Consider the following 24,186-nt stretch of genomic DNA (forward strand, 5'->3'; position numbering starts at 1 on the left):
AAAATCTTCGTTTACTGTTTGTGGTCAGCATCCAGCATTCCTTTGGACATGAATCTTTCATTGGTGGTCTCTGTGTCCACAATTTAATGCCCTCCAGATATGTTGAACCAACCACCAGGCTCTCTAAGAAGTCCAACATGATAAGAAATTGTCTCTTAATCTATGGAAATGGCAGAATATATTTATACACTACTGAGAGAATTTGTCCTTCCTTACATGTTTGTTACACGAATCTGGCTTCCCCACTGACTTTGCTTGTCAGAAAGTCACAAAAAGTGATCACATGACCCTGGGACACTGCAACTGTCATAAATACATGCCAGTTGCCAAATTTTGATTGTGTGACCACAGAGATGCTGCAACGATTGTAAGTGTGAAAAACAGTCATGTCACTTTTTCAATGCTGTATCTTTGAATGGTTACTAAATGAATGGTTTTAACTCAAGGACCACCTGTGTGTATCTATATATATATAGAGAGAGAGAGAGAGAGAGACCCCAGCTCAAATCTATGCTTGAGATTTGGGATAAGTCACAAAGAGGTAGTCAGGAGAAAGTGCTATGAACACTAACAAATAAGGGAAGAAAAAAATCCAGATGCAGATAATATTAAATATTGTTAAACTTAAATGTTGCTTTCAAAGAACTAGAAGGATAATGTTGATGCAGATTTTGATCACCCATTCACCTGTCAGAGTATAAAAATATAAATGAATGCTTTCTTCAGTCTTCTGCTCACTGGTCCAATCTTGCTGCTGTCACGAGCTATACCATCCTTCTTCCCTGTCTGCCTGCTTAGGACTATTTGGCTAAACAATTTCTAAAGCGAAAGCAATGGATGTTTTCCTGATCAGCTGATACTCTGTTTTCTGTTTCTTTAAGCTTCAAGGTTTGAACTGTTTTTGCCTGATTGTTTCTCCTGCTGACTAGAAATCAAGCTACTTGCTTGAAGCTAAAAATCAATAGCCTTTGTGTTCCTTTGACTGCTGCTCTGAACTCTCCATGTATCAGTTGCTAGAGCAGGCTTTCAAACAGAACAGAAGCCTTCGTCAAGCTAATAAAAGCAAGATCGGCCTGAAATGGGAGACACTGCACAGGAATTTTCTTCTAAGTTTACAGCACCCTGTTTAGTTAATACATTAAATCCCTCCAAGTTCTATATTCACACTGTGGAATCCATTATTAGTTGAAAGGTGACACGATCCAATAGTACACAACATGCTTTTCTTGGAAAATATCCCTACATTAATTCCTGTCATTTCTAGTAGACTCTGGAGAATCACTATCTGAACATCACTGGATTCACTTACTTTAGGTTTTGCCATCATGGGTTCAATTGTCTTAAATTATATTTGGCTGGGCTTACACAAACCCAACACCCAAAGAAACCACAGGATAACTTTAGGGGTGATGTGAACCAAGTCAGTCCTGACGTAGACATTCTATTGGCCTAACTGTGTAAAAGGGAATGTCTTCTGTTCCTATAAAAAGCAGGGAAAACAATTCATTTTGGGGGCACATATATCTTTTAACAGAAAAGACCTGTACATTTTTTCTTTTTGAATTTTAGTATTGTCATTATTCATGCTTAAGCAGTTTGTGTTAATAATTCCAGATTTTACAGGACAAAGACAAAATATTAGCTCACTGGTTTTATTTATAAAGAAATAATCCATCAAATTTATTGTTCAGCCATATTATGAATTTTTAAATTTCACAAGTTGAGACATGTACATCATCCAGGCCTTTGAAGATAAACCAGTAGGGTGTCATAATTCTTTATTCCTGTCATGAAAACCATTTGCAGAAGTGAAAAGATTGGGTGGATCACCCTATTATCTTTAGAAAATTAACAAATCTGAAGGATCCTAGTTTCTTACAATCCCTTGTTCAAGAGTAAAAATATATTTTTAATCCTTCCTCCCAGGCTACTTAGTTTTCAGATTACATGCAGGGATATGCTGTAAAGAGCAGTAGCTTGAATGCAGAAAACTGCTTTTATAATCACCTTGTTTACTTATCTATTTCTATATTCAATTATTCATTAGATTTCATCATTCCCTCTTTCTTTGTTTCTCAACAACAATCCTGCAAGTTATATCAAGCTGAGAAAGTTTCCTAGGGAGCTTCTGTAGCTGACAGAGAATTTGGAGCCAGATTTCCTTGATGCAGGTTATGCACCTTCACTGCCTTATAGCTGAAAAATTATCTGTGTTTTTCAACTGAATATCTTTAATTATTTACTTAAACCATTTCTGCCTCATTTTCTCAAAGCAATTAAAAACAAATGTAGGGAAAGCAGAAATTAAAAAAAAGAATGCAAAATCAATTAACAATATGCCTATCTCTAAATAAACTAATTGATTGAAAGTCCTTCAATAGCGCCATGAAAGAACAATCACATCCAAAACATCTCCTATCCTTTTTTGTGGCAGGTTTCAGGCTATATGCTTGAAACTAAACATGCAGAGATGAGGCCAGGTGGGCTTCTTCAGGGAATCCATAATTGAAATGCAGTGGCAGACAAGACATTCATGCTCTCCACCGAAGCTGACAGGACCAGGACTCTAGATAGTCGCTGTCACTTAGGGGTGTGACATACTGAACTATTTCTCATAAACCACAATATTGCCTCATCAATTGTATTCCATTTACTGATATTAATGGCCATTAAATATATTTCTTTGATTTCAAATACTATGATTCACTTGCCATTCTACAGATTATCCAGGAGGAAGTAGGGGTCCAAGGGAGAATATTCTTTCTCTTCTTGTTCATATTATGAAAGCGTTCAGGATGTAATCAGCTTCCTATATCCAGCAAGGTGGTGTGGTGGTAATTCTCCTTTTGTTTTTTTTACATTATTCTTGCATAGGGTCAAAATAATAGAATGTGCAAAATCTTTTTGAGTTCATGAATGATTTTTCCTCGATTTGTTCAATGTATGTAATTGAAATCTTAATCCTGCATTGGCCAAAATACGCATGCAGTTAAACATTCCTCTCTTCCTTCTCCTGGCCCCATTTACCGATATTATGGTATGCAAATAGCACTAGAATCAGGACAGATAGGAGACCTTTTGACATAAATATGTTTTTGTTAATATTTTGCCAATATGTTTTGAAATTTCTCTTTCCAAAAGGGTATTAATATAGTCAATTGCTTAGAACCTATTTTATTATGCAACTCCATCTATTAAATATGTGAATGAAAGAATGAATGAAAAGTTTATTACATACAGTCAAAGGACCCAAGAATAAAATAACATAGAAAGAAAATGGCATACATTTTGACATTTCATGGGAAACAAATTATTCAGAAAATGGTTTCTTCCTGTGTGGATAAATTAATCTCTGTTGACCCAACTTGTTGCATCTCAACCCATAAATGTCTGAAGGGTTTAAAAAGAATGTTTAGAAATATAGGTCTCAGTATGAACTGAGACCTTGATGTAAGGTAGGAAATATAGTGCAATTCATATATTAGCTCTTTAACTATCTTAAATCGCTGCAAATTCACATTTTGTACTTGCCGTCCAACTGGCAGAGGAATACATAAGGAGCCCTAGAAAGCATGAAATTGAAGAAATTCCCCACTCTCACCTTACCTTCTAAGCTTAATCATGTCATGGCAGATGAGCCATAAACTGTACATCCCATGGAGAAAAAAAAACGGGAAAAAAACACAAAGGGAATACACTAGAAAACTCTCTTTCAAGGTTTGCCTATTACTCTCTGTAACAAGCACTACATTGCTGTGTTTGTGTGTGTGGGGAGAAATGTTGGGATGACTGACAGCCTTGAACTATAGGCTCATCCCTCACCTTAGGCCGTGCGATCTGATTGGATGCTTCCTGACATCTCCAAAGCACAGCACATTTTAATAGACGCTTTGGTAGTTTGTCAGGGGTGGGTGGGGGAAAAGGTTCAGCGAGGTGCATTTCTGACCAGCATAAAGTCATTTTCCACTTCAGGAATATTTCTTGGCTTTGGGGGTGTGTGTACATGTGAGGGGGGAGGGTGGGGGGTTGAAATACCTGTGGTTTTTTTTTCCAGGGTGGGATTGTTTTGTTTTGATTTTTTGGGGTCCTTAAATGTTTTTCTGCAAACTTCGTGGAGAGTGCTCTTCTCCTCAGCACCAAGCCTGGACTAATGGATTACCACCTGCTTGGATTAACTTTAGCTTTTTTCTTCGGTGATACAAAGGTCCTAGCCGGTTACCCTATTTGGTGGTAAGATTTCTTTTCTCCTCATCTCAAACTTTTTGGCAGCTTACTCCTTTTCCCCTACTTCAGTATATTTGCATTCTCTCTTCATCCTGATTCATTTTTCTCATCATTTTGCGTTTTCAGAATTTGTGCAAAGTTCCTACGTGCTCACCTCCCTTTTTTTCATTTTGGAAGGGTGATACTTAAAAGATTTTTTCCTTTTGCTTGAAAAGCATTGTGTCTGCCTCAGTCATTTGTGGCATCAGAATAATATATTGGAATGTAATTTATAAGCAGCAGGCATTGTAAAGACAATCAACTAAAAGAATAGAAACATTAAACTACTATCAAGGTTCACTTTTATTAGGTATTTGCCAGCAGATCACAAATGTTTATTAACAGTGCTATATAAAATGACTCCTCAGATGTGCTCTTTCACTTTAAATATATTTGCTTAATGATGCCAACATCTGCAGAAAAAAATATCAAGAAAACAACCAAGACCTAAGTTTTAACTTCAATATTTTTTTGGAATGACAACAATTTGACATTTTAATTTCCTGCTTGCTTCATAAAAATCTTGACTCTATTTAAGCAAACCAAGAAGATAAAAGCTAAAAATTATTTTGCCAAAGATTCATTTCCCTATACTGGGACATGGGGTGATCTGAGATTTTTTTCAGCAAAACCAAAATTTAGATTATTAAAAATACTTTAATGTTTAATAATCTAATGTTGGCTTTTCCTGTTGCTTAATTAAAATATCTCCTTATACTAAAATGTGTTAAACACTTGAATTAGAAATATCAACAGCTTCAATATGGAGTTAACTTAAATATGGCCCTCCACTACCACTTTCCAAGTTTTCATTTTATGTAAGTTACTCCTTAATTTTTTTTTAAATATAATCAAAAGTGTGGTATGAATATAAATCAAAAAGTGTTTAATTTTGAAAAATAGATTGTGTTATAAAATTTTTGTTTAGATGCCTACTATAAATAATAAAGAATAAACATTCAGTACATTTAGCAATGTTTTTAACCTTATTTTGTCTGATTATATGAAAATAATTGAGAAAAATTAAATCACAGCAACAACAAAAAATACTTGTATTTTCCATGCCAAATGGATATGACTCATATATGCAAAGCACAACCAGAATATATATTCAGGTTCAAAAAGGTTCTCTTGTCAGAATTTAGATTAATCAGATCTCTTTTAGCCCCAGGTTTAATGAAACAAACTTCCTATAAAAGAAACTGTAAACTATTAAGAATCAAATGTTTTGTCTGTCAACAAGAACTGATTCAGAGAATTTAGTTTAGTAAACAGAATCTGGCTATGCTGCTTATTTAAAGTTAATAATTTCAAGTTATAAAGAAAAATCTTGATATTTTAGTAAAATTTTGCCCTTCCAATCATACTTCTTAATGTAGGGAGAAGCACTATATAAAATCTATTTTCTTCCAGTCTGCTTAATTTTTCCCTTTTCCTAAAATCTATTCTTCCAGTAGATATCTTTTGTCTCAAAGAAAAAGGATTAAGCCTCTGGATTTTAAAATACGGACATACATAATTCAATATGCACCTATGCATATTTTAGGATAATCAAAATTATCTATAGAAAATTTATAAAGCGTCACAGTGACTAAGCAGTGCTTTTGGCTTGTATAGTTGTGTTTTCTAGTACAGTATAGAGCAAATGCTGTAATAATTACATTGAAAAACAAGGCTCAGAAATGAACAAATCAATTATCAATAATTGATAATGAGCTGTAAGTCAGGATATGCATTTCACAGCAGTCCTCACACCTTATTTTATTGCATGTTTCTAACTTCTAATCATTCAGTTCCTTTCAAATTCAAGTAATTATTTTCACTTGATGTGAAAGTTTATCTTGCATTATTCAGCAGGATTTAGTGAACTGGGAAAGATCTGAATTTATTGAAGTTTCTCGTAAATGTTCAATCTCTCTTCAGGATATAATTCCAGCCGAAGAAGATAGTCAGTAAATAATTGTTTATCAAACAATAATAAAAAATTAATACATTAATAACCATGCACAATTTTGCAGGAATAAGTTCAAGTGCATAAAAATATCAATGTATTAGTTTTATTAATGTATAGCAGGGGGAGAAATTGTCAGTCAGAAAATATGGGGCAGCGATCAACTTTCACATATATAAAAATGGGAACGTCATAATTTACTTACAAAAGTAAACAAAAAAGCATTACAAAATAATTCAGCATCTTAAAAAAAGATTTAGAATTCTTCAAACTAAACAGTCTAACAAGATAATATAATTTTGATCACCTAGTCTTATCTTGAGTCAGTGTCTATCCAATTTGTTTGAGCTACAAATCTGAAATTCAAGGTGCAAAAGACAATGAGAAAGCTAGTTAGGAACCTGATGCTGGGAATAAAAAATGAATCTATTGAAGCGTGAAAAACTCACATACATATACATATGAAAGTGCAAATGCTGGCTGAAAGCTTTGCTACATAAGGAAGAGAGCAAGCAAGACAGGTGACACTAGCTTTAGTTTCATTACAATATTTTCATAAGTAGTCCTGTATAGTAATACTGTAGCACTATTAAATCTAGCCAACTTGAGAGTACAAATGTATAAAACCAGCCAAAAAAATGTGATTCTCAGAGAATATGTGCCAATATTTTTCTCCAGCACTTCGTAGCCCATCATCTCAGGTTGTGATGACAGCTGTGTATGCCATTATACGTCATATATTAGAAGAATATAACTGGATAGCTGGATAAGGGTGACCTGGCTGTGTTTGACCCAGGCAGATATTAGGTATGACAGATTTTTTCCTGGGCATATGAGAAGACAATGGCCAGGATAGAAGTCAATTCTTAAATGTCCGTGGAGATTCTCAGTTATACAGGTCATGGTTGTCCCAAAGGTTTTTTTCGAAAGGCAACTGGACTTCGTTTTTTCCTTGAAGACCTTTTGCTTTTCATCCAAGAAGCTGAAAGAGCTAAAGAATCTTTTTGGATGAGAAGCAAAATGTCTTCAAGGAAAAAAACAAGGAAATCAAAAACATCTTGGGTCAATTCTTAGATGCAAGACTAAAAGTGCTGCCATATACAGGACTTAAATTGTGTCCCATAAATTAGGATACAAATGGAAAGGCTATATTGGTTTAGATTTCTATATTTGACCCCACCTTATTAATATTCGCTCTTTTGGAAAAGTACCTCTCCAATATGAGCTTCAATTTGCCAGGACCACTTTTGGAAATCTAAAAAAAAATGACCTCTGGATGACATATCCCTTGTATATGCTTTGTTTTTTTAAAAAATTGAAAGAGAGAGGTTGCTATAGTTGAATTCAGATGCTAGATTCTCCAAAACCTCCCTGCTTTTCAACTGAATGATCTTTATATTGTTTGCTTTTTGTATAATCAAGGTCATACCATATAAAAATCAGATTTTTATAATTCAAGAAGGTAGGGAGAGAAGCTTGATCATTAGGACAGGTGGTGGCATTCTTACTTGATTAAAAAGGGGCCAAGAAATGGGAAAAGTCAAAATTTAGGATTGCATCAAACACAATGACTTTTTTAAAAGGAGAAAATCTACTGTGATTTATTTTTCTTTGTAAATCATGCTTTGGAACTGTGTGTGTGTGTGTGTGTGTGTGTGTGTGTGTGTGTGTGTGTTTCACTGACTTATACAGTTTGAAAAGCTTCTGAGAATGCTGCAATATGTATAAAAAACCACAAAAAAGAAGGTGCAATAATCTTTACAGCCTGGGTTCTGGTCCCTGCAGAGGGCTGCTTTCTTTCTAGAGCTGTGATGGACCTGGAGTTGGATTTGCCTCTTCAAAGTGATGTAGTCCAGGATTAATATAACCAGGGGTTATATTGAATGGAGGAAGAATAACAGCATGCCCTGGACCACCTACACAATCCTACTGAACATTCCTCAGTTTATAATTCAACACTTGGTCTTCCTTAGAAAGCATCCTTGAAACCAAGGAGGTAAGGTCACCCAAAATACAGGAATGCCATAGGAATTGTGGAGGGCTTTGGGAATTATTTTTAACTTCATTAGCACTCTTGGGGGGGGGGTTGAAATGGACTGCAGTAAGAAGACCTTATCAGCTTCTTGGTGATAGAAGAAAGTACACAGTTTGGATTTACTTATTGTGCTAAGCCATTACAAGAAGCTATAATGTAGTTTGTTTGATTTGGCCCTAGAAAATTATATGAATGGTACCATACAAATTATTTATTAATCACTATTTCTGAACTCTAGAACTTACATCTTTCCACTGGTACTCTACTAAAATCAGACTTTCCCTGCCTGTCAATGTGACACAATGCCATCTTGGTGGTTGGGAAGGCAACAATACTTTAGCAGCTGAATTTCATCTTTAACATTTTGCCTACTGGCTTCAGATATTGACAACTGATGTTGCCAAAAGCCCATTGGCAAGTTGGATGCCAGCCAATGGGTAAACAACATTTGAGTCTAACCAGTGAGATGAGCCATAATTATGTCTATGCATATCCAAAACCAGTATCAATAACATTTAAACTCCAGATGGTGCTAATGAATTTGGAAATTAGATCTATCAAAGAAGAAAGAGCAGAGATGATTAAATGGGACAAAGCTCATACTCCAGAGCTGAATTTTGGCAGTAGAACATTCACCATAGCTAAAGATTGGACATCCTGATCAACTTGCCAAGCTACAGAAACCCACTATTAGAGTGTCCTTTCCCAAGCTGACCCTTTCTAGATATGCTGAATTACAATATCCATCATTCTCAGTCCACAAGGAATTATCCCTGCTAGATATTAATAATCAATGCTATAATTAAATACTTAGGAATAGGTTGATAAATACTATATTAAGTGCACCTCCATGATCTCACTTTAAAGAAAGGCTTGGATAAATAGAATAATCCATCTGACCTCTGTCCAATGATTCTGTGAAAAATGTAGAAGTTTTTCAAAAATAGGAGAAAAGCATTTGCATATTCTCAAAGGTATTATTCCATCTCACCTATTAAGCAAACTCTCCCCTCCTTTTTTTTTTTTTTTGGTGACCTTTGTCCTCTTTCAGCCTTTTCATATTTGAAAATTTATCCCACTTAAGTGAACATAATAAATGAAATGAGTTGGAAATTTAACTGTAAGATTTCAAGAGTAAGAAATTTGGCAAAATTCTGGAATCAATAAATTGCAAACATTTTATTCCATTATTCTCCATAGTTTCCCTATGTATTCCCTAGATATTTACTACCCAAAGAATGGATATTTCCCTTCCTTTGTTTTTTAAAACAGACATTTCTGAAACTTTCCATCAAGCTAGCTAAAACCTTAGAAATTGCCAATACTGTATGTATTAATAATTACCATGTTTCTAACATTTCCTATGATAGAAATGTACGTGTTTACATGAATAGTACAGCATAAAATGTTTAAGACATTATTTGTTTAGTTATCTACATGTAACTAGTTTACATAAAGTTGCTTAAATGATGTCCTCATAACTCTATACATAAAATGAAATACTCTGAATTCAAATATGACATTTCTATTTGACTTTGTCTTCCACAAAAGAGGTTTTTCTCATTGAGATGGATTTCCTCGCTAACATTTATATTTGGTTTGGTTTTACAAAGGAGTAGTTACAGGCCTGCTTAATACCCATGGATGTTTGTTCTCAAGATGCACATTTTTAATTTCAGATTTTTTAAAAAATCATTCAGTTTAGGCCTGTGATTAGAAGTTTTTAAATTAAAATCTTGGATGCCCCGAAACAGTGTTTAGAGTCAGGTATGTTCTTGACTTAAGGCACAATTGGATAAATTTTGGTTAATTTCTGTTTCATGCTTCCATCACAATTCAAGAAATAAAATTTACCTCAATCTTCCTTTGGGGTATTAGGGACAAATTTAAAATAGCCCATCTCACAGATATTGTAACAACACCTTTGGATAAACATTTCTGATGCAATTTATACCACATACAAAACAAATATGGAATAAATTATAATTAGTATAAAAACAGGCAGCTTGATGTTAAAAGTTATATAAAACGAATGACAGTCAGATTTATTTAAATATAAAAGGCAGGGGAAAATGGACAACCTACTATCTGAATTTTATTCATACTCAAATTGGCTGAAAAGGAAGATTTACAAAGTGTTTTTTTCCCCTGGAATTCAGATCAACTGTTCATTCCTAGGAGTGAAAGGTTCTCCTCTAGAGCAGCAGAGAACTAACTATAACTCGCCTCGTTATTACTTTGGAAACTGTTAGGGGACAAGCTTAGTTGTCCGTGGAATTAGAGGTAATTAAAATTTACTACCGACTCTTTTTCTGTCTGTTAAGGTACATTTAAAAAGGTTCAGAGGCCAAGCAGAAATTAACTGACAAACATATATTACGTTTTAAATTATGGATTCCCGCCCAATCTAAAATATGATTCTATTATAACAAATTCTATATTTTACCGTATTATCAGGTTGCCGTCTTTCGAAAACATTATGAACACATCATGCCTTTTTGGACGGGGGCTTTACAAATTAAGGCTGCCCGTCTACAGTCTTCTACACCCTTATGTGAGTTCAGATCGATCGATCGATCTCAGTGGGAATGGTGGTTGAATTCTACACGATTGCACCATCCCTGCAGATTTATTTTTTTAAAAAAATCGGATTCGAATGTGATAACTGTTTGCCGACACTCGGGGTCATTTGCTCCTTGTGAAGTAAGAAACGCGTGTGCTGAGAATTAGGAAAACAGGCTGGCTTGGAGAGAAGTGCCGCTGGCTAGTCGCGAGGGTAGAGTGAGGTACGGCAGATGAACCTGGGAAGCTGCTCAGGGCGGCCGGAAGGTGCGAAGGGAATTGACCCAACTTTCTGGAATGCAGCTGCTAATGTACAGTAAGGGAACAGGGCTCCCGACATAAAAGCTCCAGGCGGATCTGATAAAAGATGACAAGGCTTCTGAAAAATGTTTAAACCTGTTCCACTTCCCCTCCTCTCCTTTCTTTGGGCCACGACAGGGGAGGAAGCATTAATGTACTCTTAACGTTAAAGCCGATTAAGAGAGCCAACACTCAGAGTAGGAAAATAATGAAACACTTTTAAAACTCGTCCTGTTATTTCTAAATCGACCATCGAGATTATTATTAAAACAAAGAGTTGGAGTCCTAGGTGCCTGGTGGGATTTAGATTTCTCAGACTAAGGAATTCTCTTCTAGACATATAAAGGGCGGCGGGGGGGGGGGGGTATCTTCTCCTTTTCAGCATCTCCTTTGATTCAGCTTTAGTAACATGAATTATTTAGGAAAACAGACAGATTAGCAGTTAAAATCACAAGCAAATGAACTGATAAAAAGTAAATTGCTATTATTTAATTTGATATTTTTGCAATAGTGTATTGTTTTATTCTTTACTTTTATTTACAAAAGCTTTCCAAGTACTGAGATAATCAGACAAAGCCAATAATCTTCATACATTCATTTGAAACCTAATATATAAGGGAAAAAAAGTAGAGAAACATTGAAAAAAATAATCTATCTAGAGTCTAGACAAACCAGGACCCATTATAAGGTTTATTACCTTTGACTAGTGTTAATTATGCAATTTGCTTGGTTTTCCTTTAGTGTGCTGTATGAACAGTCATTGTTTGTAGAGTATGGCTTACAGCTTTATGTAAAGAGCATTGGGCTTGTTTAACCTATTATGGTTACAGAAATTGGCTTTGTGTTATACATAATCTATTTTCACTTAGTTCGCATGTTGAACTGATAAACCCGAATTCGCTTGAAGAGTTAAAGGATATAGCCTAGATATGATTAATCATGAATAATCATGGTTTAGCCTACCTAATTATCTGAGTTCATACAACAAATTGAACCAACATGGTTTTGCACAAATCACTAAAAAATAGCTGGACAATTTATGATTCAGTCTATCATGAGTCCTTTATCTTTTTGTGAGGTATACTATGCACAGTGCTACTAACTGATTAAAACTCAAACTTTGATTAGAAAGAAAATAATGAAGCTTAAGCTATTGCAATTCATTCATATCAAAGTAACCACAAGATAAGATAACATGTTGTAAGTAATGAAAATAAGAAAAAAATCTGATTCTGAAGAAACCAAGCATTAAATTCAAGGACACACATCCCACAATATAATAAATTAAAGAGATTGGGGAACAGCTGTATTTTCCTTCCCTTCAGCCTTCTTGGACATTGATGGTCTCCTTTACCAAAATGAAGTCAGGCAAGGGAGATTACTGGAGGAGGGAAGAACAACTCATACTTGGAGTCTTTAATGTTTACTGTAGAGAAGATGAATATTTTCCTCTGGTAACATCCTTGCTGGAGTCTGCAAGGTTGACACCCACCTCCAATACACTTGACCCTTTGGCAAGGATTAGGAGGGGTGTTGTTGAGAGGGGAGAGAAGGAATGAGAATTTTTTCTTTCTCTAATTTCCTTTACTTGGGGTCCAAGGCCAAGGTTATAGACTGATATATGTTATATGCTTCTCATTAATTTCATGGTGGAGATTTCACTTTTACTTTTAATATGAGACAATAAAGATGATGGCTGGGTTCACATACTGTTGTAAGCCATAATTGTTTGGTTTGGGCTTAGCATGATGTTTGAAGGCAACCATTGATATATGGTTTACTTTGTAGAGTGAAACCAGCCAGTTTCCAACCAACAATAATGCAATGTATGAATTTAATAGGGTTTTATGATTTGAGACTGCCCTATATCAAATGAAATAATGAGTGTGAGTAAAATAGAATTAACCTATAAAGTCATCACTTTATTGTTGTTCTTTTATGTGGCATGGATACACAAATAAAAATAATATGCCCAGAATTTCCCAGATCTCATGGGGCACTATTGGTTTATTTGCTTTTTTTAATTATTATATATTTTAAAACAATCTGATATACTGAAATCCCAAGGATGACTGACATGTCATTTTGTCATAGTTAAGTGCTCTTTCTGTGCAGGTTGGCATCTTCCATTCATAGTGTATTCTCATGAGTGCTCCTTGGTGTCAGATCTTTATTCAACCAAGAGTGCTGATTCTGAACAATCTGAATAAAGAACTCAGATTCTTTCATCCAAAACTAGTTATTGGAGTACATGTATTATACAACTCCTGAGCAGAGTAATGTGAATGGGTTCACATATTTTATTAATTTCAAATATATTTTGATTGGTTTTAGATTAGTAAGTTGTGCAAAGAACTAGGTGGCATTTGCTTAATATTTGTGTGTACTTACCCAGTAGTGGGTTTCAATTTTGGCCGCTACCTGTTCGCTCGTGGGCGCGCGTGACACATGCGCGTGTGACGCTTCTGTGCATGCGCAGAGATGTCCAGGCGGGTGAGCGGAGCCTCCCACCACCACTGCTACTGGTTCGCCTGATCCGGGCCGAACCGGTAGCAACCCACCACTGTACTTACCGTATTTATAGAATAGATGCAGAATAATAAGAGTTGGAAGGGACCTTGGAGGTCTTCTTGTACAACCCCATGCTTAAGCAGGAAATCCTATAACATTTCAGACAAAAGGTTGTCCAATCTCTTCTTAAAAACTTCCAGTGTTGGAGCACCCACAACTTCTAGAGGAAATACTGTATTTTTCAGACTATAAGACGCACCGGTGTATAAGACACACCAAGATCTCAAAGAGGTAAATAAGAAAAAAAAAGTTTTTGCCCTCCCCAGGAGCACCCTGCAGGCCTCCCAAACCCTCTATGCACCCCATTTTTTGCAAAAATGGGGGTGTTTTGCCTTCCCAGGAGCCCTCTGCCGGCCCCCAGGAGCCCTTTTCGCCCATTTTTGTGAAAAACGGAGTGCACAGAAAGTTTGGGAGGCCTGCAGAGTATTCCTGGGGGCTGGGGGAGGGCAAAATGCCCCCAGTTTTGCAAAAAACAGGCTGTCCTCCCCAGCCTCCAGGAGTACTCTGCAGGCCTCCCAAACCCTGTGTGCACCCTGTTTTTGTGAAAAACGGGCCCATCTTTCACAAAAATGGGACGAGCAGGGCAGGGCTTTGGGAGTCCAAAAATGGCTGTATTAGTTGTATAAGACGCACCAACATTTCCACCCTCTTTAAGGTGGGGGGGAAGTGTGTCTTATACTCCGAAAAATATGGTAGTTGCACTGATTGATTGTTATAACTGTCAGGAAATTTCTCCTTAGTTCTAGCTTGCTTCTGTCTTTGATTGTTCTCCATCCATTGCTTCTTGTTCTGCCTTCAGGTGTTTTGGAGAATAGATTGACCCCCTCTTCTTTATGGAAGCCCCTTTGATATTGAAACACTCCTATCATGTCACCCCTGGTCTTTCTTTTTATTAACCAAGACATACTCAATTCCTGCAGCCGTTCTTCATGTTTTAGCCTCCAGTCCCATAATCATCTTTGTTGTTCTCTGCATTCTTTTTAGAGCAGAGGTGTCAAACTTGCGTCGTCATGGCGTTGTCACGTGACGTATCACAATTTCTCCCCTTTGCTAAACCGGGCATGGACTTTATTAGCGTGTGACACATCCAGCCCGTGGGCCACAAGTTTGACAGTCCTGTTCTAGAGTCTCAATGTTTTTTTTATATTGTGGTGACCAAAACTAGAAGCAATATTCCAAGTGTGGTCTTACCAGGTCATTATAAAATGCTACTAACACTTCACATGATTTGCAATAGTGGTGAATATCTGTAGCTCAGATGTAAGATGAGGATGAAGGTTCATTCTCCGAGCTTGTGGGTTGGTTTCTGAATGTTTAATTACAGGATATGTAACATCTTCAATGTTATAAACAGCAGAACACTGACACTGACAACTCCTAAATTACGTTGAAGATGTTACTAGCTTGGTAACGAAATGTTCAGTAACCAACACACAAGCTCAAAGAATGAACCTTCACCCTCACTTCACATGATCTTGATTTTATCCCTCTGTTAATGCACCCCTGTATTGGGGTTTTTGGCAGCTGCGGCAGAACTGTATTGGGTTTTTGGCAGCTGCGGCATACTGCTGGCTCATATTTAAGTGATTGTCAATTAGGACTACAAGATCCCTTGTGCACTTAGTACTATTGAGCCAGATACCACCTATTTGATACCTGTGCATTTGGTTTTTCTTGTCTAAATATAGAACCATCATTTGCACCATTTCTGGTTTTAGAGTTTACTGTAGCCTTCAAATAATCAAACAAGAATGTTCCAACTTCATGTCAACCATCCATTTGGATAGGGTGGGGAGGACACTTGGTGACCTAACTTGTCATCTCTCTTTGGCAGGAGGCTTGTAGAGGAACTGGTGCCAACAACTTAGCTGGCGCTGCCTGGGTGCTAAAAATAAGTCATTTCTTGCCCTCAAGTCAGGTTCCCTCCAGAGTTAATAACAACAGAGCAAGCAGCCTGCTAAAGAAGAATTATCTCAGGCTAATCACCTCCCTGGGGCAGAGAGCTTGTCAGAGTTCAGGCAAGCAAACAGGTGATGCTGTTCCCAAAGCAAAGGCAGAGAGAATTGGCCACAGCTCTTCCCACAAGGAGAAGAATCTTACATGCTCATAGAAGATTCAATCCTGACTTGCCAACAGGTCTGATGTCCACTCCTGAGCATTTTCAAAATTTGAAGCATATTGTAGAAATGTCTATGAAGATTCTCAGTCATAGAGTCTCAGGTTACGGTTGTCCCAAAGGTGCTTTTTTTCAAGAGGCAACTGGACTTTATTGTTTTTCTTGAAGACGTTTCACTTCTCATCCAAGAAGCTTCTTCAGCTCAGAAGATTTGATTTGATCATCCAGGAACATATTTCCCTAGTAATGCTGCATTAAAAATCTAAAACCTAATGAAGATAGTTTCATGGAACAAGGCTAGTAGTGTTTGTTTGTTAGGGTTCAGTTAAAACCAGTTTAGTCCATTAACTAATTTTTAGTTCTAGGCTGAAGAATCAATTTACTTTAAGAAGTGCTGGATTTTAAGAATCTTATTTTAAGAAGTGCCTATCTATGTTAATTGGTTTTTAGTCAATAGGTATTTCTATAGGACATGGTTAAAAAAAAGTGAAAATGGCAATCACAATCAAAGCTACAGCCATTTTTATGTGTGCCATAGAGCTTCAATTGCACCATCTAAGGCCCCATCTTCATTTTTTTGCCACAACCTGCAGACAATCCTGCCCACCACATACTCCACTGGAGGAAAGGAAGAAAGACTGAGGGGATGCCATCTCTAGCCACATTTTTGCTGTGAACCCACTTACTGGCAATACTAGATTATCTTCTAGGAATGCAATTTGTAACAGAAAAGTGGGTCCCTACCGCTGCTCTACTCTCCATTGTACATACATATATCTCCCAAATGAGAAGTCAATTCCTTTTATGCTGGTGAATGCCCCAAAAAGGCATTTAGGGCAATGTGTAGCATTTTAGGTTTTATTTTCAATATGGTTGGAGGAACTAGGAAAGATGATTAGTGGTGGCCAAACTCAGATTGACCTTACTCAGAAACAAATTCTATTGGCTTGATGGAGCTTGTTTCCACAAATTGTCATAGATGCTCCAAGGTACCTTTTGACTGTACAGTTGTGGGTGATTTTATGTTGCTTACATGGTGGGCTGATTCCATTGGGGAGGTCTATAGTAGAAAACTCCCATTATAGGGACAAGAGGATTTAAGCATCTTCTAATGAGGTAGCCAAGGAAACGGCCCACTAGGGTTAAGGATGCCATCAACCCCTGTGGTTGCTCTTTAGATAAGGAGCGCTCTCAGCTGGGAGAAAAGAAAGGATCACAAGGAAAAGAAGCTTTGGAAAGTCCTTCAGACATTTGAGGCTGTTGGACACTCCTCTTGTTCTGTCCTGCTTGCTTTTATAATAAAGTTCAGACAATGGCATTTGTTGACACTCCCCTGCATTCAAGTGGGTATGCTAGAGAAATTCTCAACTTTTCTATTTCTCCAGTAATGTTCAGGTTCCATGCAAGTTCCTTGGTCTTATTTCTGGAACAGCACAGCTACATTATTTTAATTGTTATGAACTTCCTCTTGATCTCTCCACATAAAGTGTTTTTTCCAGTTTTTAGCTACTCTTTTTTATGCAGATTACTGATGGATATTTAATTAAATCCATGCAAGCAAAAATATTCTGATTATGCAAATCAATTAATCTGATTCTTTTTGCACTCTGATTAAATGAAAGTTATACATATGTACCCAATATCAAGCAATGAGTAAAATGATGGAAACAGAATTTCCATTCATTCCACCTGAGCCAATCCTGAAATTAATTTTAGAGATTCTAGAAGATAGTCCTCAAATATTATGTAATGTTGCAATGGCAAAATTATGTGTGTGAATCTGTTAGATTCTGGAAAAGAGAGAGAAAAGCACCCTAGAAATCTTAAGTCACAATCTTAAGATTATACAAATAACATCTGTATTTATATTTTATTTCATTTTTTTTCAAACCTGGGGGTTCAAATTTTAATATTTTGCACACTTTGCAAGTTTACAGTCTCCCATTTTACAAGTTTTAACTTGGTTTATTAGTGAAGACTGCTATGTACTCTGTTTTGTTACGGTTGTTTTACTTATATAAGCCATTTGTATATTTAGACAGACAGGTACTTGATGTTAATACTTTAGGGCTAGTTGCCAATGTTGACTTCCCTCTTGACTGAAAATGTGGTTGCATGGGATTGTGATATGAATAGCTCAATGTAAACATATCAGTTGGAGGAATTAAGCTAAAGGAGAGAAGGTAAGCAGGATAGCAGCTGATGTAATCCATGCTCATTTGAAAGAAAAAAGAAAAAAGCTGCATATGAATGAAGTTGGGAAGCTACTGTAATTAATTTAATTAATTTTTCAGCTCCAAAAGGAATAACGTGGGCATTATCCACATCACAAGCAGACATGGAGACAGCTTTTTCCCAGGTGCCATCACTCTGCTGAACATCTAATTCCCACAGTACTGTCTTATGCCTAAATATATTTATCCATTTAGTATGGCTGTATTACTATTATCCTTCTCATCTTTTCTTCTACCTTCTCTTGTTGGTATCATTATTATGATTATTATTACTCCGACAGTTTATGCACTGGAAACAAATTCCTTGTGTGGTCTGTTCTGTTCTGGCTAGGTTATGTCTGCATACAAATACATGATTTAATAACTCATCACACAAAATTATGTTATAGTTGCATTGCTTTGGGGTAAGGGGTGTGTGTGAATCAGATCATTTTGCCTACATTGTAATCCTGTGCTTGTAATTTGTTTGTTTGTCAAAAAAATAGCTAATATCCTTACTGTTTTATTTCAATTCAATCAATGACTCCACTCCTATATTATAATAAGCCTTTTTGCTCTGTACTATGTGAACCTACCATGGCTTGGTAAAACAGATATCTTAGCCATGATCAGCTATATCATACATATAATCAAGTCAACAAAGTTTGTTTGGCCTATTCCTAACTTGTTTTTCAGACACCCATAATATTGCTAGCCATACTACTCCAAATATTCTATCAACTTTGGGGTACCTGAGCCATCTCTTTTCTATTTTTTGTGTGGTATGTTTTTTCCCCCAAGTATTTGCTAGGAATTGGAGACAGATCTTTGTGTATTGAAATTAAATGCCTGTGTGTTTACTGAAAATCAGGAATATGTTATAATCTTTCAGACTAGCACATCAAAAGTTATAAGCTTTCATGACCTAATTACACCATGCATCTGATGGTTTTTGAGTTATAGTTCACAAAAAATATGGTAATAAAACATTTATTCTGAAAAGGTGCTACCAAATTCCTTCTGACATATGGCTTCCATAGACTAATACAGCTCTCCTACCATAGTATGAATTTATTTATGTCCCACCTTGTTTTTATAAATAACTCAAGTGGCAAACATAGATAATGACTCTTCTTCCTCCTATTTTCTCCACAATTACAATCCTGTGAAGTGAATTTGGCTGAGAGCGAGTGACTGGCCCAAAGCCACCCAGCTTGTTCTCACACCTAAGGCAGGATTAGTCTACTGGTTTCTATCCTGTTGCCTCAACCACTACACCAAACTAGCTCTCATGAGTTCCTGGGATTCTTTAATGTGGTGTGTTTCTGTCTGAGTTCTTGGTTTTTCTGTTTCTTTGTTGGAAACCTTGTGGATTATGGAGGATGGAGGGATGAGTGCTTTGCCTGTTTGTAGCTGCATACATGTACTTACCTCCAAAGAAAGCAAGGAGCAAAAGCAATTCAGAACCAGCAATGCAAGTGAGTGGAGTGGATAATTTATCATGACTGCATCCCTCCTTTTCTTCAAGAAGCTGCAGGATGCAGTTTTTCCACCACCCCCACCCTACCCCCACCCCCGTAGTAATCCTGTGGAACATGCTGAGAACTAGTGATTCAGGCAAGAAGCTGTGAAGCTAAGCCATTAATTCTACATTACTGATTCTGGTCAAAAGACAATAAACTTACGATGTTGCATTGGTTCTCAGGTGATAGTACTGGCATGTAAAACATGAAAATGAAATGGAACAATTCATTTTATATTTATGTAGCAAATGGGGAATGACCTGTTGTAATGGGCTGTGAAAGTAATGTTAGGAGACAGGCGGAAAAGGAGCTACAGACTCGGCAGTGGCCAGACAAGAAATATCTCAGCCCACAGAAGAAATGGGGGCAAAAAAAGCATCTCAGAAGGGACTCTCTCTAGTTCTCTGGAATTAAGGCAAGGAAGGGGAAAAGGGATTTCAGACTTGCATGGTTCTGTTGCTGCAACCTTACAATAAAGGTAAGTATTAGTATTTATGATTTTGGTTACTTGTCTGGACTGCCTGGAAGGGCTGATACCTGCTCATCCCAAATTAGTGCTGAGAATACTCTGGATAGCCAAAAAAACCTCTTTCCCAATAAAATATCTTTTTGAGTACAAGTGTAAGATAGGAATAATCAATATGTTTTTAATAGGCACTAGATAACACTCTTTGGGCTTTTGGTTTGCTAATAATTGATTTTAATTTTGGATGGACTCTTTGAATAGGAAAAAAAATAATAGAAAGGTGCCACTTGAAGACTGGCTGAAAGGTAAAGTATTATTTTCTAGCACTTTGTTTTCTAAGAATGCCTCTGGACCCCATTCTTAGGCAATGAAAGAGCTATGGTATTGGCTAAAGATCACTATCGCCAATGCTGTCTGCTAAATGGGTATTTTATGACTGGCCATGCTTATGTGGGGAGCCCTTTAGTGAATAGGCAAGACCCTCCCTACTAGCAGCAAACATTGGGGATATGGGTCAACCCTTCAAATTGTCCAAGAGCCCCCCAAAAATTGCACTTCCTTGATTACCACAAACTCATCTGCATCCAACTTATTTTATAACATTTGGAAATACAAATGCTTGTCAACAGCTGGATTTCTACCCTTTCTTTATTGGGAAGTGATTAATGTTTCTCAATATAAATCAGCCTTATGATATCTTAAGTCTTCCACCTGCAAACCAGACTTCATGTTTCTCTCCAAATGTAGGTGGTGAGATTATTAATTTTCTTTTCTTTTTTAATTATTTCTTTCACTATTTTTCCTATTGCTCTATGTTTGAATTTAAGATAATGGGTTTAGAGGCCCTTCTCACCACCCCATCCATTTGTTATGCAGTTGTTGCCTAATGCTTTTGGGATTTGGATGACAGCTCTAAAAATCTATGTTGGCCAGAGAGGACACAAATTGCAATTCATCACCTATCAAGAACATCTGGATAGGAAAGATTGAATCAGAAAACAAAGTTGATGAAATTAAATTGATCATAAGTCACAAAGGCTTTGCTAGGCCAGACCATGCAGCACATCGAGGTAATAAAATTTGTCTGCAGGTACTAAACCCCAAAAACTCAGATTCAGCACTTTTTCTTGGATAGCTCCCTTTGCAAGAAAACTGACCAGCCCAAATTATAAACATTCATCCTTTTTAAACAACTAACAAAATGATTTTTTCAGATATTTAAACACAATATTCGTTATGCTCTATAGAATACCCTAATATAGCAGGTTTGTTACTATGAACCTACTGGCTAAATAGTTAAGAAAGCAGCACCTTACTAGGCTTAAATATTAATGCCATCAACATACACTGGAGCCTTTAAAGCAGGGGTAAAATCTATTTACCTTCCCTACTGGTTTGGAAGTGTGTGTTCTGTGCGTGGGCGCGAAGCAAGTGCGCACATATGCATCATGTGCGTGCTTGGACCCTCTGTGCATGTGCAAAGCCTTCTGTTCATGTGCAGAGGGTCAAAAACCAGGAGGTAACAACGTCCGGGTGGGTGGGCGGAGCCTCGCGCTGCCGGCACTACCGGTTCGTGTGAACTGGTCCGAACCGGTAGCATTTCACCCCTGCTTTAATGATTAATAAAAATGTACAGTACAGGTAGTCCACAGTTCATTTAGTGACAGATCGAAACAAAACAACACTGAAAAAAGTGACTTACCACCATTTTTTACACTTATGTCAGTTGCAGCCTTCCCATGTTCATGTGATCAAAATTCACACACTTGCTAACTGATTAATATTTATGACAGTTGCAGTGTCCCAGGGTCATATGATCACTTTTTGTGACCTTCTGACAAGCAAAGTCAATGGCGAAGCCAGATTCACTTAACAACGTGTTACTAACTTAACAAACGCAGCAAGAATGGTCATAAAATTGTTTTGCTTATCAATAGAAATTTTGGACTCAATTGTGGTCATAAGTCAAGGACCACCTGTATGTGTAGGGGGGAAGAATATTTCCACAGGGAGAAAGGAAAATTTATAATCTATATTCTGGCAGGAGAAAAGGAGGTGAAGGATATATACTACAAGGCCACCTGTGCTTTCTAGAGAATTGGTGGTGATGGGGGAATCCTCTGGCTTCACAAATAGATTTTCTAAAGTACCATCTATACTTCCTAAACTTTGCCATCATATCCTATAAAATGAATGTGTAATTCTAATATTTTTTGCCTATATCTGTGCAAATAAGCAAATTTAAGCAAGTTAAACGTCCTAAAGATCAGCAGATTAATATTCTGATTTCATAGTAAGATAAAAAGATAATTTAGTGGTGATAATATTATCCGCTGAGAACCAATGAGACTTTGTGATTACCGTGTTGGATTAGGGCTGCTAAAAGTCTCTCTTTAGCCATGGGAACTCACTCAGTCTCAGCCGAACCCACCTTGCAGAATCCTTGTGATAGGAATAAAATGAAAGGAGATTCTTAGATAAGACACATTTTGCTCCTGGGGAAGAGGCGGAATTTAAATCTAACAAATAAAATTATATTCATTAATGGGGCAAACCATAAATCAAACGAGATAACAGTTATCTCATTCAAAAGTAACATCTTATAATTCTTCAGAAATGGCCTCCAGGTTGAATGATGGAATGTAAGATGTCTAAGAGAGAGAGAGAGAGCACTTTAAACGTTATGCGATGCTGTAATAGAGTTTTGATAATTTATATAATTGTTTATATAATTTATATAATTATTTTTTGGCATGAACCACTTATGCAGAATTAATGTTTATCTGACTGTGAAGTTCAGCAGGCAGAGCATTGGCATCAGATATAAATTTTATCCTGGCCAAATATTTCCAATTCCCAACACATTTAGCCAATGTGGATTGGATAATGCTATTATAAGTTATTTTAAGTAAGTAACTTAAAATAAATAGGTAAAATTAAATGGCAACTTTTGCCCAGAATTTGTTTCAAACACATTAACAGAAGCATGGCTTGGGATTTAACATAAGATAAATTTCTGGCTATTTCCTGTTAAAATATCCTGGTTTCCCGTCTGGATTTATTCAAACAAGAAAGGTATTGAACATTAAATGATACAAACCAAATCATACATAGTTTATACAGTTAGAATTTTTTTTCTAACTATGAATATGATTATGAATATTCTAAATATTTTTCTGACTCTTCTATGGTATTTATCATTGCATCTTTAATTTTAGTTTCCAAATTTACTTTGTCTCATTTTATTTAATTTCTTATTGCTTATTTCCAATCAACTAGATCAGTTCCTATTTCTCCTTTCCTGCCTTTCATAATTTTATTCATTTTAAAGAATTTTCAGGGGAAAAAAAACATTTTCAGCAGAATAAATTATTTATTAATTAATCAATTAATTATCTGCCTACCTCCAATGTTTGCAAGGACAATCAATGTAATCCATAAATTGCTGAATTCCAGTGTTATTTAATACAACCAACGGTAAGGAATGATAGGAGCTATTTTCAACAGTATATTGAAAACCACATATTGCCTACTTCCATACTGCAGAAAAAATATTGCTCATTTGAAAAAGAAAGTTAAAAGACAACTGAGATATTTTAAACAAGAAGTTATCCTGGATCAGTATGTAAATTACCGATTCTATGCTAGAATGTTTCTATATTACGCAAAATTAAGTCTAACAAATCCTGCGTAGAAACAGTTGAAGAAGGAAGCATTTGATAAACCAATCATTTCTGAGTTTATCTAGATGATGTCGTAATCATTGTATCTTTCAAGGACAGAACCTATGAATTAATTATTATGTGAGATCCACTTTGGACAAACATAAATTGGTGGAAATTGACATGTTGGAGGCCCAGTACACTTTCAGCTATAGACTGTATCTATTCTCTCCATGCAGGTCCCTTGCATTAGGCCAGCAATATACATCCCTGGGCTCCCAGCCAATTCTCTGTGGTTCAATTCCTGGCTTAGTGCCTAAGCAGCTTCGCTTCTGCCGAAACTACATTGAGATCATGCCTAGTGTGGCTGAAGGTGTGAAGCTGGGAATTCAAGAGTGCCAACATCAGTTCCGGGGGAGACGTTGGAATTGCACCACCATTGATGACAGCTTGGCTATTTTTGGGCCTGTTCTAGATAAAGGTATAACACATAGTATGCTGGGGGTGGGGGGAAGGGGACGCAC

General features: G+C 36.5%; 1 protein-coding gene across 2 annotated transcripts in view; it reads left to right on the forward strand.

Annotated features, from left to right (window-relative positions):
• The first annotated feature begins 3,887 nt into the window (after positions 1-3,887).
• Positions 3,888-24,186, forward strand: part of WNT3 (Wnt family member 3) — a 30,465-nt gene continuing 10,166 nt past the window's right edge. The window contains exons 1-3 of one of the 2 annotated variants that reach the window (XM_087892212.1): positions 3,888-4,230; positions 8,000-8,210; positions 23,902-24,143. In XM_087892212.1, the coding sequence (XP_087748338.1) occupies positions 24,017-24,143 (127 nt within the window). In that variant the 5' untranslated portion in view covers positions 3,888-4,230; positions 8,000-8,210; positions 23,902-24,016. The remainder of the gene's footprint in view (positions 4,231-7,999; positions 8,211-23,901; positions 24,144-24,186) is intronic. The other variant, XM_034415996.3, reaches the window with a different exon arrangement.

This window comes from Pantherophis guttatus, chromosome 4 (genome assembly GCF_059756535.1).
Source record: "Pantherophis guttatus breed Tessera chromosome 4, ASM5975653v1, whole genome shotgun sequence".
Taxonomy (NCBI): Eukaryota; Metazoa; Chordata; class Lepidosauria; order Squamata; family Colubridae; genus Pantherophis; species Pantherophis guttatus.